This window comes from Eptatretus burgeri, chromosome 17 (assembly GCF_056783735.1).
Source record: "Eptatretus burgeri isolate ZD-2024b chromosome 17, Ebu_testis_v1, whole genome shotgun sequence".
In the NCBI taxonomy this organism is placed as follows: Eukaryota; Metazoa; Chordata; class Myxini; order Myxiniformes; family Myxinidae; genus Eptatretus; species Eptatretus burgeri.
In genome coordinates, this window is record NC_140977.1 from 60,958,685 (window position 1) to 60,975,710 (window position 17,026).

Sequence of the window (17,026 nt, forward strand, 5' to 3'; positions counted from 1 at the left end):
TATCGCAGACAACCAGGTGGTGCTGTGAAACAGTCTCGTCCACTGGGATCACCTTTGTGTCCCGGAGGTTTCCCCTATCTCATCTACGCACCATCAGGTAGTCAATGGTTGTCGTCGACCCACCTGCCGTGTAGGTAATAAGCTTATTATCCGCTTTCTGGAATTGAGTATTACAGATCAACAAATCAGCTCCATCAGCAAACTCCAAAATCCTTTCACCTTCTCCATTTCTCACACCATATCCATAACCCCCATGGACTCCCTCAAAACCGTCTGGACTCCTTCCCACATGTCCATTCAAGTCTCCTCCTACCACAACAATATCCTGATCTTTCACATTTTCCATCAACTTCTCCATCGCACACCAGAACATGTTCTTCTCTTCATCACTTCGACCGACCTGCGGGGCATATCCCGAGATGACGTTCACCAAGAGATTTCCAATCACGATTCTCACCATCTACCTTTCACTCACTCTAGTCACACTCACTACACTGTCTACAAACTCCTCAGAAAACATGACACCAACACCATGCACGCCTTCCCGGCACCCTTGCCACATAAACTTATACTTCTGTCCCTGCCTACCCTTCACCATTCTCACACCACTTCCATTCCATCGTGTCTCCTGCACACAACATATGTCCACTCTTCTTCTGACCAATGTTTCAACCTCTTCTCCTGATCTCCCTGTCATTGTCCCTACATTCCATGTCCCAAACCTCAGAAACCGATCTCCACATGGGGCATCAGACGATTGGTCATCATAAATGGAAAAATTTCCTCCCTTATTTAGATCGGGTTCCCCACCTTGAGTTTTAACGAGAGGGGGTGAGGACCCCCACGGGGAACTTCGGGCTGTACCCTGCCCATCAGTTGTACTCGTCATGGTTTCCTTTTGAGGCGATGTTTTTATGGCCGGATGCCCTTCCTGACGCCAACCCTTTTAGTCGCCTCTTACGACATGCAGGGATATGGTGTACCTATTCTAACCGGGGCACACACCAGGGAGCTGATTTTATTGTGAAATAATCAGAATCACGACAATTTAACACAGCTGGAGGCCAATTGGAGTGTGATTTTGAAGGTGATTGGTTACACTTTTGGAAAATTTTTGAAAGGGGGTGTAGACTTTCTATAGGAATGTATCTATTTCTTTGTGGGAATATATTTTATTTGAGGAAATCTCCATGCGTTCTTCATCAGGATGGCTTCTTCATGAGGTGGTGAAAGTATATCATCAATTTCAGATTAATGAATGTTATTGATGGTCTTTTGGTGCTTGAAGCCCCATAAATATTCCTTTTCCTTGATGAACGCAGAATGTCATGGGTTTTCCCCCACAGCCTCGTGGCTGATTCACCATGAGTGGGTAGAAGGCGATTACAACAGACTTTATTATCTTGACATGTTTGACTTTTTACAAGTATGAATTTTAAAAATTATTCTCTTGGAGTTTTAATGGACACATTTAATTGATTGTGCAAGTGGTTTTAGAGCCGTTTTGGTCATTGTGCTGTTGCATTCTTAAGTTAGGCTTTAATGAGAGAAATGTCAGACATGTCAAAAGGTTTTCTCTGATAAGCAGGAAGGACACATTTTATTATTGTTGTGCTTGTAAATTAAGAAACTTTCACCCTTAATGAAAAAGTTGCCACAAGTGGTATTATCAATGCTGTCTTTGCATATAATTATGTCAACATTGTTAACATATGCTTCTGGAAAGTGGAGACATTACAGGAACCTTGCATGCACAGCATGACAGAACAAATATTTTTCTCAGATTCGTCGGTACTCTATGCCTGGTGTTGGCTCAATGGTTAGGGTAGTGGGTTGGGATCCGTGGGTCCTGGGTTCAAATCCCGCTCAGCTGTTGAATTAATACCAGGTGGGGTTAACTCGGCCTGTCATCCTTCCAAGGCCGGCAAAATGAGTGCCAGATTGCTGGTATACTGTGTTGGAGTGGCGACTCGTCCAGGATTATGCTCAATAGCCAAGTAGACTGCTTAGGCAGCACCAACGCTCTGCACAGAGTATGGTCCCAATGGATGGATGGATGTCGGCACTCTCCTTTGCTTTTTTTTTGTGGAGTTCATTATAAATCGGAGTTATTTATATTATGTAATTCACCTTGAATTGTGACAAAAATAACGAAAAAAATCATTGTTGCTTTTTTTGGGGGCCCTAGTGATGATGATCGACAATTTCAAGAAAAGCATCCGAAACACAAACTGTCAAACCTGAAGAGTTCTCCTTCCCAAAAATATCAAAAGGTAGCAAAACAAAAATCATGTCTTCCTTTGTTATGTTTTTCTTAATGATGTATTTTTTTATCTCTTGAAATCAAATGGATTTTTTTTTTCATTGTGAGGGTTTGTCATTGTTAGAAGTTAAATGTTGTTAGTTTGTGGTGCAGGTACAGGGGGACACAGATGCACGCGTTCATTTTGGCCAAAGTGAGTGGGAACAATTGTCGATGGACACAGCCTCTGGCCCTCGGGGGAGTTTGAGTGATGGTACAGTCGACACTGCCATTCCTACACAGACGGGACCAGCTTAATGCGAAGCATGCTATTCCTTTGGAGACTTCATGGAATGGCACAGCAGTTTACCATGATTTAACAAATGGAAAACGTGCCAGGTCCACGCAATAAGTTTAACCCTTTCTTTAAGGAACACTTTTTGTTTTCTTTTTAAAAATCTATGTGTAGAAGAAATATGAATATTTTAAAAAAGGATTTCGTTCACAATTCATGTGTTTTAATTTTTATTTCCTTTTCATGGTATTTCAAAGTACATACAGTTCCTGTGGAAAAGTCTACACCCCCTTTCAAAATTTTCACCTTTTGTTTCCTTGTAGCTTGGAATTAAATTGCATGAAATCAGGTTTTTTTTTTCTCTTTATTTACACATCGTAACACGCAACCTCGAACTGAAAAACAAGTTCTACAAATTTCAGAGAATTCATTTAAAATAAAAAAACTAGAACATGTTGGTTGGATAAGTGTCTACCCCCTTGAGTTAATACTTGGTGGAAGCACCTTTGACAGCAATTACAGCTGAGTCTGTTGGGGTCTCTACTAATTTTGTACACCCTGATTGGACATTTATCTTTTTGTTCCTTAGCCACTTCAATGTAGCTTTGGACGTGTGCTTCGGATCGTTGTCATGCTGAAAGGTGAACTTCTGTCCCAATATCAGGTTTCTTGCAGAGCGGGCAGCAGGTTTTCCTCCAGGATTTTTCTGTATTTTGCTCCATCCATTTTCCCTTCTATCCTGACCAGTGCTCCAGTCCCTGCAGGTGAGAAACATCCCCATAACATGATGCTGCCACCATCATGCTTCACAGTAGGGATGGTGTTCTTTGGGTGATGTTCTGTGTTCGGTTTGCGTCAAACAACGTTTTGCATTTCGGCCAAAAATTTCCATCTTGGTTTGGTCAGACCACAACACTTTTTGCCACATGATTTTAGAATCTCATTGTGTTTTTTGCGTACCTCAAACGGGACTCAAGGTGGGCTTTTTTGAGTAATGGTTTCTTTCTTGCCACCCTACCATACAGGCCAAACTTGTAGAGTGCTTGGGATATCGTTGTCACATGCACACAGTGACCAGTCTTTCCTACAAAGCCCTGTAGCTCTTTCAAAGTTGCCATTGGCCTCTTGGTGGCCCCTTTGATCAGTCTCCTCCTTGCTTGGTCATCCAGTTTGGAGGAGCGGCCTGATCGAGGCAGGGTCTTGGTGATGCCATACACCTTCCACTTTTTAACGATTGTCTTGATTGTGCTCCAAGGGATATTCAAGCCCTTTGAAATATTGTAATACCCATCCCCTGATGTGTGCCTTTCCACAACTTTTTTTTTGAAAAGCTCCTTGGTGCTCATGGTTGAGTCTGCTGTGAAATTCACTACCCAGCAGAGGAGACGTACAGGAACAGCTGATTTTATTCTGAAACTAGACGACCCGTGAACCCGTTGGGTTCCCTTGTGACAGCGGTTGATGGAAAAAAAAAAAGACACAATTTTAATGTTATTTAGTGATGAAACTTTAACTTGAAGAAAATTTGAACTTTTACCTCAGGAGTCATCGTTCAGCCAACTGGTTTCTCTCGAGGTATATCAACATTCTCCATGGTTTGTCCTTGCGCTTTATGGATCATCATACCAAAACTTGACTGAATTGGGAATTGATTTTTTAATAATTTTTTTCATTGCCCGATTTGAACGAAACTTGACACTGCACACCGCAGGCGAATGGTGAGTAAGGTGGCCCTAAAATTTTTGCGCTATCGTGCACCGTTTTGGCTGTATTTCAGGAACATACATACACACGTACACACACACACACACACACACACACACACACACACACACACACACACACACACACACACACACACACACACACACACACACACACACACGATGAGAGTTTTAGTAATATATAGATAATCAGAATCACTACAATTTGACACAGATGGATGCCAATGAACTTGGTGTGTGATTTTGATTTTGAAGGTGATTGGTTCCACCTGAGATAATTTACAATTGCTATTATGAGGAGGGGGGGGGGTGGACACGTGTCTAAGCAGGATATTCTAGTTTTGTATTTTTAATCAATTTTGTGAAATTTGTATAATTTGTTTTTCATTTGCAAGTTATGGGTTATGTGTAGAGGTGGAAAAAAAACTCATTTATTGCAATTTAATTCCAGGCTACAAGGTAACAAAAGGTGAAAAATTTGAAAGGGAGTACAGAGTTTCTATCGGCACTGTATGAATTAACTGTGCATAGTTTTATTTATATATTTTAAAAAGCAATCATTTGTTTCCACCTTGATGGGGCATGCTGATAATAAACCAATCTGTTTGGGTTGGTTTGTCTATTTTGTGCTTCATTTTATTCGTTTTCTTGCCAGTTCTTACTGAGATCCCTCGGATGAATAGTAAACAAGCGTCTGCTGGCATTAGTTCATGGACGTTAAGATCCCACAGCATCCTTCGCTCAGAGTAGGTGCGATATTACCGGCACCATGAACATTGAAACAAATAAAAAATTCCTATCTTAACCTTAGTCTAATGTCACGCCTGGACAGCTGGTTCGTAAAAAACCTAGCCAGCCCACCCCACAAGAACGTCGGAGTAATTGTGGCCGTTAAAGAAGAATATCCTGCCGGTTGTAACTGTAACGTTGGCTAATGCTCCTTTTATTTGTACTGTATAAATCGATAACTTTTTCTTTGGAAGTCCGGCCTCAACTTGTATTCAGAATAGACTTGGCTAAATTTAAAACACACGACAGAAATCGTTGCCCGGAACATTTGCCGATTGGGTGAGCAAATATTCATCCACTCACCGGCACGTGCAAAATAATCCAATCAATTATGAGCACACATTCATATATTACGTTTGATCCATCCCTTTCATTCCGAATCATATTGTTATAGTTGTGGGGGTAGATGGAGGAATTTCATAGGAAAGCGAGGATAGTATAGAGTTGCTTGGTCCGTGGATGTGTAGGAGACATCTCAATGTAAATTAAGTAGGGAAACTGTGAGCTTAAGTGTTACTTATCACCACACGGGGAGGGGGGGCGGCGGCGCCGGTGTTAAGTGGATCGGGATTCAGACCAATTTTACCAAGTGTGTAATTGCCCCATGTGACCTTTCCTACATTTTTGTATTTACAAGCCAGCCTTGAAAGAAGTGCGTTATTATAATAATAACAATAAGATAGCTGCACATTGGGGGGGGGGGGGGCGCCGGTGTTAAGTATATAGGGATTAAGACCAATTTTACCCAGTGTGTAATTGCCCCATGTGACCTTTCCTACATTTTTTTTTTTTGGTTACAGCGTTTTTTGATTTTCTATTCCTGGTTTTCTCCTCACTTTAATCCTTTTCTCTTCATTTTTTTGGCATGGTTGATTTGTAAATTATACACACATACTATTTTACTTTTGTAATAAAAAGACTCCAAATGGGGAGGGGAAGGATAAGAGAAGGTGGCGAGCCGTCGTGAAAAAAGAGAAGCAGCAGGTGCAGATTTTTCCTTACATGAAGCTTGCCCGGAGCACCACCAGTGGAATTATTAATAAGCGTGTTGCTCTGATTCGGCTTGCCTTTGCTGGAAAGAGAAGAAGCCTCGTCGCCTGCTAGCGTTCTCGTCTTGCCTGCTGGCGTTCTCGTCTACCCGCGGGTGCTCATCTCGTCTGGTCCATTCTCGTGCTGGCTGGCGTCCGTTGCGTCGTTCCTGGCCCCTGGTGCTTGGTGCGGCGACGGAGGTGTGTGGGTTCAAGTCCACCCCCCCCGCCCCGAACCAGCTCGTCTCGACCAGACCGCACGAGGCGGACAGGTGCAAGTGTAGGCTCCTGCCCTCAGCTGAACTATCCTCCTCAGATGAAGGGTCAAATAAAGGCCATGGCCGCGATTTCTTTGAGTGTGTGTGTGTGTGTGTGTGTGTGTGTGTGTGTGTGTGTGTGTGTGTGTGTGTGTGTGTGTGTGTGTGTGTGTGTGTGTGTGTGTGTGTGTGTGTGGCACCAGTCTGTAAGTTGAAATTGTTAAGTGTTTTTGTTCATTGTACATTTTCCTGCATATTCGGATAACACTGCTCTTTGTACTCCCTTGCGCCCCTGATAAATAAACCCCCCCAATTGTTCAATGTACCAGCCCGTTGTCTGTCACTTTCTTTCATTGACCCAGCACGGTGCGTATTGAGAATTAGTGAGGCTGTTTGGGCCGATAAGTTGTCATTGGGATAGGCTTGTTCACCAAACTCGACCTACCTAAGTACCCACGCGGAGGGTAGACCGGGCGATCGCACCTCGCCGCAGGTCGACTTCGGACACGGGCCACTTAAGCGACTCGTTCCGTACTATCGGGATAACCGAGCGGTGTTATCGTCTGCCTCGACGGTTCCGATTAATTATCGGGCGTATTAAGCCCACTACCAACCCTTTACGTGAAGCAAGATGGAGATTCAATTAAAGAAAAGACGAAGCGAAACGGGAAAAACAGTTCAACATAATGCACATTTATTCCGCGGCACACGGAGAGCACACACATACAATTACAACAATTAAGCACCAAAAGCAGATGTAACAAAAGAAACACAACAATGCAGATCTACTACCGACTATGCGAGCACACGGCAACACTTACACAGTTTTACTTTACAGACGGCGCCAACAACACATTTACTCAAAAGCAAAAGAAAAGGGCCACCCTCAAAGACAAGGGGGCAGAAGGGGCCTGTGGGCCGCGAGACCGGGTGGATCCTACCCGTGTCTTGTGATGAGCCGCAAATGTGGCGGCGTGGCGGTGCCCCGACTCCGCGTTCCTTTGTGGGTTTCGTTGGCACTGCTTGGAGTGGGGTGGGAACGGGGCCCCCTTTTCGCACTATCTCAGTGCAGGGGGGAAAAAGGGGGGAATTGTTGATGCTCTGGGGAAAGAGGACAGCTGGCCCGCTTGGGTCCCGCGACGAGCGACTCCACTGCGAGCTCGTCGCCGACCGCCGTCTTCCCTGCCTTGGACCCGAGCCACTCGGCCTCCTCCGCAATTCTCCTCAGCCGACTGCAGCAAACCACCTCGACCACGCTCCAGGCTTCCTCTCTCTGCAGCTCCCCGACAGACTCCGAACCCCGACAGACTGCAAGCTCCGACAGACTTCTCCACTCCAGACCCGACTTGACTCTTCTCAAACTCGCCTTGACTCTTCTCCAACTGACTAAATTCGCCCCGCGCTCGGCGCTTTATAGTCCGGCAGGAGAACCTATATGCAAATTTCTGGATCAGAACGAGCTCGGGGGTGGAGCCACGCTCGCCCATTGGACGGAGAAAAGGGGGCGTGAGTCTCCCCTGATCCTCGAATTTGCATATCCCGATTCTACTCCGACGCGCCTGGAGGCGGGGCCAAACTGCCCCGCGCTTGCCGATTGGACGGATCAGAAGTGGGCGTGTATCATTCCTGATCCGAATTCTCCTCGGAAAGGCCGCACTTTGCACCCGCGGCTCGGCGCGCGTCCCGCACGAGGCCAGGACAGCCTGACGCTCGGTGCCCACAAGCGGTGCGGGAATGGCCGCAGAAGGAGAGGCGAAGGTGGTGGAGGGTTTAAAGTGGTGGTCCATGGCCATGGCGACGTTTGGAATGGCGGTGATGCGATGTTTGCGGGAGCGAGTTGTGAAGGTAAAGGTCGTGGCTGTTGGCGTTGTTGTTGTTGTGAAGCGGCATTGCGGTTGGTGGTTGTTGTGTGATGGCGGTTGAGACGTGGTTGGTTCAAAATAAAGATAGAACAGAAAAACGGCTATCTTAAAGGGTCGCAGCCCGAATGAATCACATTTATTCCCTCTGAACAACGGGTTTGGGGCTAACTACACATGAACTTACAGAGATATCTCACCAACGGGACCTGAATGGTGGTTTGCGAATTTCCTCAACCGCAACAATATCATTATTATACACTGACATATTTAGTATAATGAAGGTTAACAATGAATTGATTTTCCCCAATACAGGTTCAGAGAGGGGTGTGGCAGGGTTGCCCAGTTTTTATTTTTGTGTTGGCAATGGAACCATGACTTTGTACACTCAGGGAGAATATCTCTGGTCTAACTTCCTTTCCAAGGAGTGCTCCGTTGATGATATCTCCTTACGCCGACGATGTTTGTGTCATAATCAGGAACAACCAAGATATCACTGCACTTGCTGAATCCTTGAGAACTTTTTTCCTGACTTCTTCCCTGAAAGTTGATTGGAAGAACAGTAAGGCTCTGTGGGTGCCATACCTGAATAGTTGCCTTCCTGTCTTGACACCTCCACCGCCACTTGTGAAAGATGGTAGGTGTTGCTTATCTTGGTGTTTTCCTGGGTTCCACACGATTTGTGAAAAAGAATTGGGAAGGCATGAATGAAGAAATCAGTAGAAAATTGAACAGGTGGAGAAGAGCTCCACCACACCTATCTTTTAAGGGTGTGTCTTGGTGGCCAATAACTTGGTTGCTGCAGCTCTATGGCCTAGATTTATTTGCCTGCAACCACCAGAAGTACTGCTGGGCAAGATCCAGGCTAAATTGGTGGACTTTTTTGGGGGAGGCCATCATTGGCTGCGGCCAAACGTAATATGCCATACTTCGTCCGATGGAGGTCAAAACCTTGTTCATGTGAAATCCCACATCATGGCCTTTCGCTTGTGCTCCATCAAATGCCTTCTACGCGCTGAACACCTGCCAAACCACCCATTGGCATTTCACATTTTGCAGCAGGCGGGCAGATTCGGCTCTGGTCTCGAAGTATTTCTGACACACCTCAAGGTTGTGGATACGTCATTGCTCACCTTATTTTATTAGAGCCTTCTTAATGCCTGGAAAGGACTCACTGTGCGTTGCAAAGCGGACGCATACTCCCCAGGGATGTACGAAGTTGAGCCGCTATTTTTACCCCGTGGGGTGTTCCACCCCACAGGGTCGAAGCACCACTCGCGTTCTCTCTTTTATTGTGTACAGTTCATTTGAACGTCTATTTCTCCATTATTCGTGAACAGAATTCGATGAAAATTGACAGGCATATACTAGACATTTATGTGCAGGCATTAAATGAGCCCAAAGTGCGATTCCGGCCCTTTGGGCCGAGAAACAGCCCTTTCGGCCCGTTTTCTTAAAATTGCTATTTCTAGGTTATTAGTGAACGGAACCGAACCAAACTTGACAGGTATATTCTGGAGACCATTCCCCAGGCAGTAACTGAGCTCAAAGTGCGATTCCAGCCGTTTGGGCCGAGAAACGGCCCTTTCGGTCCATTTTCTTAAAATAGCTATTTCTCGGTTATTAGTGAATGGAACCAAACCAAACTTGACAGGTATATTCTCGAGGTCAGTCCGCAGGCATTAACTGAGCCCAAAGTGAGATTATGGTCCTTTGGGCTGAGAAACGGCCCTTTCGGCCCATTTTCTTAAAATTGTTATTTAACAAGCTCAAATGAGCGAAGATCCTCGTCCTCTTGACGATGACGTCATAAAAACGAATATGACTGTGATGTATCAGGTTTGCGATAAATTATCTGTGCTAATGCCCGGCTTGATTCCCGCAAACAAAATTCAAACAGCTTGCCTAGTTTCGGAGATAATGGTATACGCGCTTGCCATTAGCGGCGATATTATGACGTCAACTTTTTTCTAGGAAGAATTTCCAAAATTGGAGATGGTTAATGCCTGCGTGTGGGCTTTCTGCATATACATGGCAAGTTTCACGAAGATCCGATGAAAACTCTGGGTTGTGAAACAAAAAATGTCAAAAAATAGGAATGACATCATAGTGATGTATCATATGTGCGGTAATTCATCTCTGCTAATGCCGTATTCGATTCCCGCAAACAGAATTCAAAAAGCTTGCCTTGTTTCGGAGATAATTTTTTCGGCGATTTCCATTAGCGGAGATATTTTGATGTCATAACTTTTTTTCTCGGAGGAATTTTCAAAATCCGAGATGGTTACTGTCTGCGCAGGGTATTTTTACTTATATATGCCAAGTTTCTGGAGTTTCGATGAAAACTGTAGGCTGTGAAACAAAAAAGTCCACAAGAAGAAGATGAAGAATAACAACATGAGTCAGACTTAGAGTTCCTCCACGAGGATCTAAATATTTTGCTTTTTAAATGTGCTGGGCAAAATTAAGTCGCAAATGATGATATGAAACTAGCCTCAATCTTGTGAGGTTTTCTGGTTTATTTTTCTGATGCGATGAAAATCTTACCAAATTTCAAAACTATCTGTCGTCCGTGCTATCGCTCACCTGACAGTTGTATGAATGAACTCCCACGGGGGATGTTTGCAATTTGAACTTGTTTAACCGTCTCTTTTCTGATATATTCATGAGCCGTGAAGTGTGCCAACGTTTCAATGATGCGGGCATAAACAAAGTATGGCACGTACGGCCAAACTCTGATGTAGGGTGGAAGACTGTGGAGGAAATCTCAACCTCAACAGGGATTTGATCCAAGAGGACAATTGGGCTAATAATGAGGAAAGTTGTTCAAAACAATAATTAATTACGACTATTTTTGACTCAAAATGCTCATGATCATCCTGATGAACCATATTTCCCTAAACTGATTTTTGACTGTTTTCCCAGAGATCAACACCCCCATGTTAGCACAGAGTCAAATGAATTAGATGACGCCTCCAGCAAGAACCTGTACAAGTTATGTTTAAAGATACCCGGCATTTCACCATTAAACGGAGTAACACGTTGGAAGAGGCTACTTCCTGCCGGTCCCCCCACTGACCTGTATCGGAATCAATGTATGGTAAACTAATCACCAAAAGAATGGGAGATCTCCATTGGCGCCTTGCTCACTGGATCATCCCATGTAACACGTATGTCAGGAGCTGTCCATTTTGCTCTGTAAACGAGGACATGGTTCACTTTTTTTATTGACTGTGAAAGATTTCTTCCATTATTTCATTGGTTCAATTTTGTTTCTCTCAAAATGAATTTCGTGTTTACTTTTCGATCGTAAATTCTTGGCTATAAAAAAAGAATGCCAACATGGCAGATAGTATGAAGTGCTGTGTATTTTTGTAGGTACAGCAGAGCTTGCTATATATTTATCGAGAAAGGAGAAGAGAAGTGAAAAACACCTTCAACAATGTGACATGTCATTTTTCAGTGAGTTTGCTTATACAAGGTTAAAAGTTGAATTTAAATTTACCAAAGCCATCCATGGATGTTGGTGATATTTTTGTGGAAAACATGGAGCTCAGAGAGTGTGAAGTACGTCGAAATGAATTAGTATTATTTTTGATGTCATTCCTAAAATGATGTAATGCTTTTAAATTTTGTAGTATTCTTTTATTGTTTTTCTGTTTGTTTTGCTTGCAGTTGAAATGAACGTTTTTTTGATTTTCTATTCCTGGTTTTCTCCTCACTTTAATCCTTTTATCTTCTTCATTTTTTTGGCATGTTTGATTTGTAAATTATACATGCATACTATTTTACTTTTGTATTAAAAGGACCCCAAAAGTCTCAGTGTGTGTCTGTCTGTCTCTGTCCCCCTCTCTCCCCTCCCCCCTTCTGTCTCTGTCTCTGTCTCTGTCTCTGTCTGTCTGTCTCTGTCTCTCTCTCCAAACATCAACACCCCACCCCCAAAACAAACATCAACACCCCACCCCCAAAATAAACATCAACACCCCACCCCCACCCCCAAACATCAACACCCCCAAACATCAACACCCCCACCCCCAACAAACATAAACACCCCCACCCCCAACAAACATAAACACCCCCACCCCCAACAAGCATCAACACCCCCACCCCCCAACAAACATCAACACCCCACCCCCCAACAAACATCAACACCCCACCCCCAACAAACATCAACACCCCACCCCAACAACACCCCCCAACCATCAACACCCCCCACCCACGAACATCAACACCCCCCACCCACGAACATCAACACCCCCCACCCACGAACATCAACACCCCCTCCCCACGAACATCAACACCCTCCCCACACCATCAACACCCCTCCCCACACCATCAACACCCCCTCCCCACACCATCAACACCCCTCCCCACACCATCAACACCCCCTCCCCACACCATCAACACCCCCTCCCCACACCATCAACACCCTCCCCACACCATCAACACCCCCCCACACCATCAACACCCCCCACACCATCAACACCCCCCCCACACCATCAACACCCCCCCCCACCATCAACACCCCCCCACACCATCAACACCCCCCCACAAACATCAACACGTCTGTTCTTCGTTTCCTCACACACGGATCCATGGCGGCTCGTGTACTCCAAGAAGTCGATGTGCAGTATTCTGACTCGTCATTCTTTCATTCGAGAGTCGTCCATTTGAACATTGTCGTGTCAGTACCGCTAGTCCCCGCAATCCCCGCTCGTCCCAGCAGTCCCCGCAATCTCCGCCAGTCCCCGTAATCCCAGCAGTCCCCGCAAGTCCCAGCCAGTCCCCGTAATCCCAGCAGTCCCCGCTAGTCCCCGCCAGTCCCCGTAATCCCAGCAGTCCCCGCTAGTCCCCACAATCCCAGCAGTCCCCGCTACTCCCCGCAAGAGTCCGTACCTGCATGTTCATCCAAAATTCTCTTGAACTCTTTCCAAGACCGGAAGTTCTCTTGCTAATCTTAATTTAGACTTTTCTCGTGCTGCACAAATCCGCATTTTCCTAAACTCTTCTTGGAAACTCAATTTCCTCAGTAATGATCGGTTTCCCGGTTTTAGGGCTCGCTCATCCGTTTGCCGTACATTTAGGGTGTATTCACGGGAGATTGGTTAGCTGGGCTGAACTTTTACTTGCTTGATATATTTTTCTGGCTGAGAGCCCAATAACTGAAATGATAAACGTTTCAGAAATCAATCGGTTTCCTCGGCTCTTTAAATGATGCAAAGGTGAGAAAGTGTGTAAAAAAAGAGGAAAACGAGGCGAGTCGTCAGGACACGTGACCGCCGGGACACGGGACACGTGACCGCGCGCAGTGCTCGGAAAAATGGCGCATTTCAAGATCGGGGACTTAGTCTGGTGAATCGAATTCGCCATTTCACGGAGATCTTTCTTTTTAACGTTTCACTGCTTCTTGTACACAATATGTTCTTAAACAATTTAACACGTGTTTCTCTTTCAGGGGGAAGATGGGGAAATATCCTCCTTGGCCCGGGAAGGTGCGATTTCAACTGTTTACCTGAAACGTGTTCGATTTTGTCGACCCCAACTCCCCCACCTCACGTCCATTTACCGTCATGTTAGGTGTTCGAGAGTGAAAGTGCCATTGTTTAAATCGTCCAACGATCGATTGATACCGTGAGAGTTCAAATCAGTGGTGTCTGTGTCTGTGTCTGTGTCTGTGTCTGTGTCTGTGTCTCTGTCTGTGCACACCATTCATATTCATTATGTGCTGCACATCGTCAAACCGTGCACTCTTGGCTCCCTGCACTATGCTGTTCCTGCCTGATGCAATACCCCCTCACCCCCCAATCCGGCGCCGTGCCCCCCACCCCCCAATTCGGCACCGTGCCCCCTGTCTGTGCCCCAGCCTTGCCAGTCTTACCGTCAACCGGTGCCTTGCTCCCCTGCCCGTCTGTCCCCCCCCCCTCCTTCCCCTTTGAGGAATTTGTTTCATGTGAAACACCTCCACATACACCTTTGTTCATGTGAAAGACATCGGTTCTTTCACATTGAATTGTTCAGGTTATAAACATCTTTAGCACCCCTGTTATTGCTTCTTCAATACGATCATCCAAATTGGCAGGGGAGTCTTATTAAGGAGTTTTAGGAAGTCAGAACTGACCTGTTGTTTATTATTTACTCGCAAATACAACCCGTCGCTTTGCTGATGGGGATATAAAGGGGTGGAAAGGGGGGGGGGAGAGACACACACACACAGACACAGACACACAGCAAAGAGAGAGGAGGGCTAGGGTTGTGGGTTGGGAGGGGAGAGGGATTCCAGCAAATGAGATGCCCAGTTTCACATCCATCCGAGCGACAGCACACACATTAATGAATCGGTTCTTTTGAAACACTGGGATGACAGTTTATAGCTGTGTTAGGATTCAAACCCAGGTGAGACAGCTTTGAGTGAGCATGCATACCTCTCAGCTTTCCTGCCGTGATGTGGCAATGCATTACTTCATAACAATTGAAAGCATTTTTTACTCAATCTGATCATATCATTTATATTCACTCTTTTTTTCTCCGGTATTGAACCGCGTTATCGCCGTTGATTGAAGCTTGAAGAACACATGCCAAGTGGCTTCACCAAGCAATCCATGAAATGGTTAAATAAACTTTTAAAAGCGAAACGTTAAATTTTTATTTGTATTTATCTATGGCGAAGTGAAGGGTCATATAATGGAAGAACAAAAATGGGAAATGTCGTGGAAAATAAAATGTCACATCTTTAGCGAGCCACCCACCGTCTGATGCACCGCAGAAAAACACATGGCTAACACCCACGAATGGCCGCTGAACTTTGTTCAAGTTGATCGATGTAGCATTCAGTGACAGTGCGACTATTGTAGAGCGCTCGCCCAGTGGCTTAAGCACTCAACGAAATGCTTGATGAACGTCTCGCTTGGCACGTGATAAGCAATCACCGAACTGTCATATTAAACAATACACCTCCCGGAGATGCCCCAAATGTCAAATATGTCCAAATTGGACAAATGAACACTTTTTTTAGGAGTCGGAACTGCTGCTAAGTTCAATTCTGGAGCTTAAATTTTGTAATTAGGCTTAATTTAGGAGATTCTCGAGGTTCTGGAATGTGCGGAAATGAAATGATGCCACGAACGCGACCGTCTCTGGGCGTTTATAGCATTACAATGTACCCAGCGATTTGTGGCTATGATGAACAGGCATTCGATAATGAGGAAAGTGGGGTGGAAAAAAAACCCAAAAAATTTATTGTTAACAAATTGTTGCAGTTTGTTCCAAGTCAGGGCACGGTTGAGCAGACCAGAAAACATGGCGGTTCAGATCCCAGTTCGGCTACCCATTAAATGCCTTAAGGCCCCATTGAGCGAGGTGGGCTTGGAGCGCCTGATGAAGGATATAATTAAATAAGACCGTGAATTGTCTTCAAAAGCAGTGTATTAATTAGCCAAAACACCCAATTTTCACTCTTACACTTCCTTGGAGCTCCTTTTGTATTGTTATGAATTCGCGCCCGCCGGCGTGCGAACAGCCGCTTTAGCCAATGGCGGTCGTCTCGCCCACCGGATGGATAATTCAGTCGCGACTTTCCGGAACAACACCGAAAACCAGTCACGGGTGTGCTCCAAGCGCACACCACGGCCTAGTCAACACTCTACCCGCGTGCGACAGATCAATCGCCAAATTATCGATATACCTAAGTATTCGCGCGGGCAGGCTATCGAGAGACCGTATCTCAACGAAGGCCTGCTTGGACACGAACCGCTTAAGCGGTTCGTTCTGTTCTGGGATAACCGAGCGGTGTATTATCGCCAGGCCTCGTTGGACCCAATTCTTTTATCGGCTCTTAAAAATCCCGTTATTATTCCGAGAGAAATACGGCAGTTCAATGGGGAAAGAGGACACGATGAATGGGTTAACATTCACACAAGGACATTTATTTATAAAACGACACGTATGCAATCAAGTATGCAGGTATGGAATCAAAACGCCAACATGCACGTATGCAGAAAAGCATTGGAATTGGCGGGAGGGGATAAGACACGAACAAGGCAAAGCACTACAACCGTTTATTATTATTATTATTATTATTATTATTATTATTATTATTATTCACAAGCACTTACACAGTTCTACTTGCGGGACACGGCGCCACAACATTCACACAAATCAAAGCAAGAAAAAGACCCCCTCAAAGACTAGGGGGTCAGACTGGACCCCTTAGGGTCTTTATGTCCAAGGAGCTTGGTTGACCGAAGGAACTCCAAGAGGCCACCGCAGGTTACATCCACCCTCATGGTGACTTGCTTGGGCATCCCTCTTGGACCCTCTCCAGCTCCTCACTGACTGACTTCCACTCGCCTCTCCACTTGCTTCTCTTCGACGACCCACCACTCGGTTCTTCTCGACGACACACACACACCACATACACGTCGCTGCGTTCAGCGCTCGCTTTTATCTCCATGGCCCTCGCCCCGCCCTCCCAGCTCCCGCGGGAAACTTCCTGAATCGGGGCCTTTCTCGTTGAGTACTTCTGTCGGCAATCGTTGCTTCCTTTTCCGCACGTGTTTGCCGTTGGGGGGGGGGGAAAGGGTGGGGCCGTCGTCCGTTCTCCCCCGATGAGTGCCAGGCTTCTCAACCGTGCTGAGGTGGAAATGCGGTGGTGGTGTGGTTGATGTTATGGTGGCGTGGCTAGCGTTTTGTGGTGGTATGGCTGGCGTTTGTGGTGGTGGTTGAGAAGGTGGTTAGGTGATTGGCGGGGTGGAGAAGGTGGTGAAGTGATGTTGGCGGTTGTGGGTAAAGTGGTGAGGATGGCGTGGTTTGTTGTGAAGCGGTCGTGGTTATGGA

At 45.6% G+C, this 17,026-nt stretch overlaps 2 protein-coding genes across 10 annotated transcripts in view; both read left to right on the forward strand.

Annotated features, from left to right (window-relative positions):
* Positions 1-4,873, forward strand: part of TRMT1 (tRNA methyltransferase 1) — a 110,847-nt gene extending 105,974 nt beyond the window's left edge. For 8 of the 9 annotated variants that reach the window (XM_085861429.1, XM_085861426.1, XM_085861434.1 and 5 more), the window contains 2 exons: positions 2,189-2,273; positions 2,405-4,873. In XM_085861429.1, coding sequence (XP_085717555.1) covers positions 2,189-2,273; positions 2,405-2,560 — 241 coding nt within the window. In that variant the 3' untranslated portion in view covers positions 2,561-4,873. The remainder of the gene's footprint in view (positions 1-2,188; positions 2,274-2,404) is intronic. The other variant, XM_085861425.1, reaches the window with a different exon arrangement.
* Positions 4,874-13,426: 8,553 nt separating this feature from the next.
* LOC147010281 (cytokine-like nuclear factor N-PAC) overlaps positions 13,427-17,026 on the forward strand; it is a 6,018-nt gene continuing 2,418 nt past the window's right edge. The window contains exons 1-2 of the mRNA XM_085861654.1: positions 13,427-13,546; positions 13,650-13,686. Of these exons, the coding sequence (XP_085717780.1) occupies positions 13,515-13,546; positions 13,650-13,686 (69 nt within the window). The 5' untranslated portion in view covers positions 13,427-13,514. The remainder of the gene's footprint in view (positions 13,547-13,649; positions 13,687-17,026) is intronic.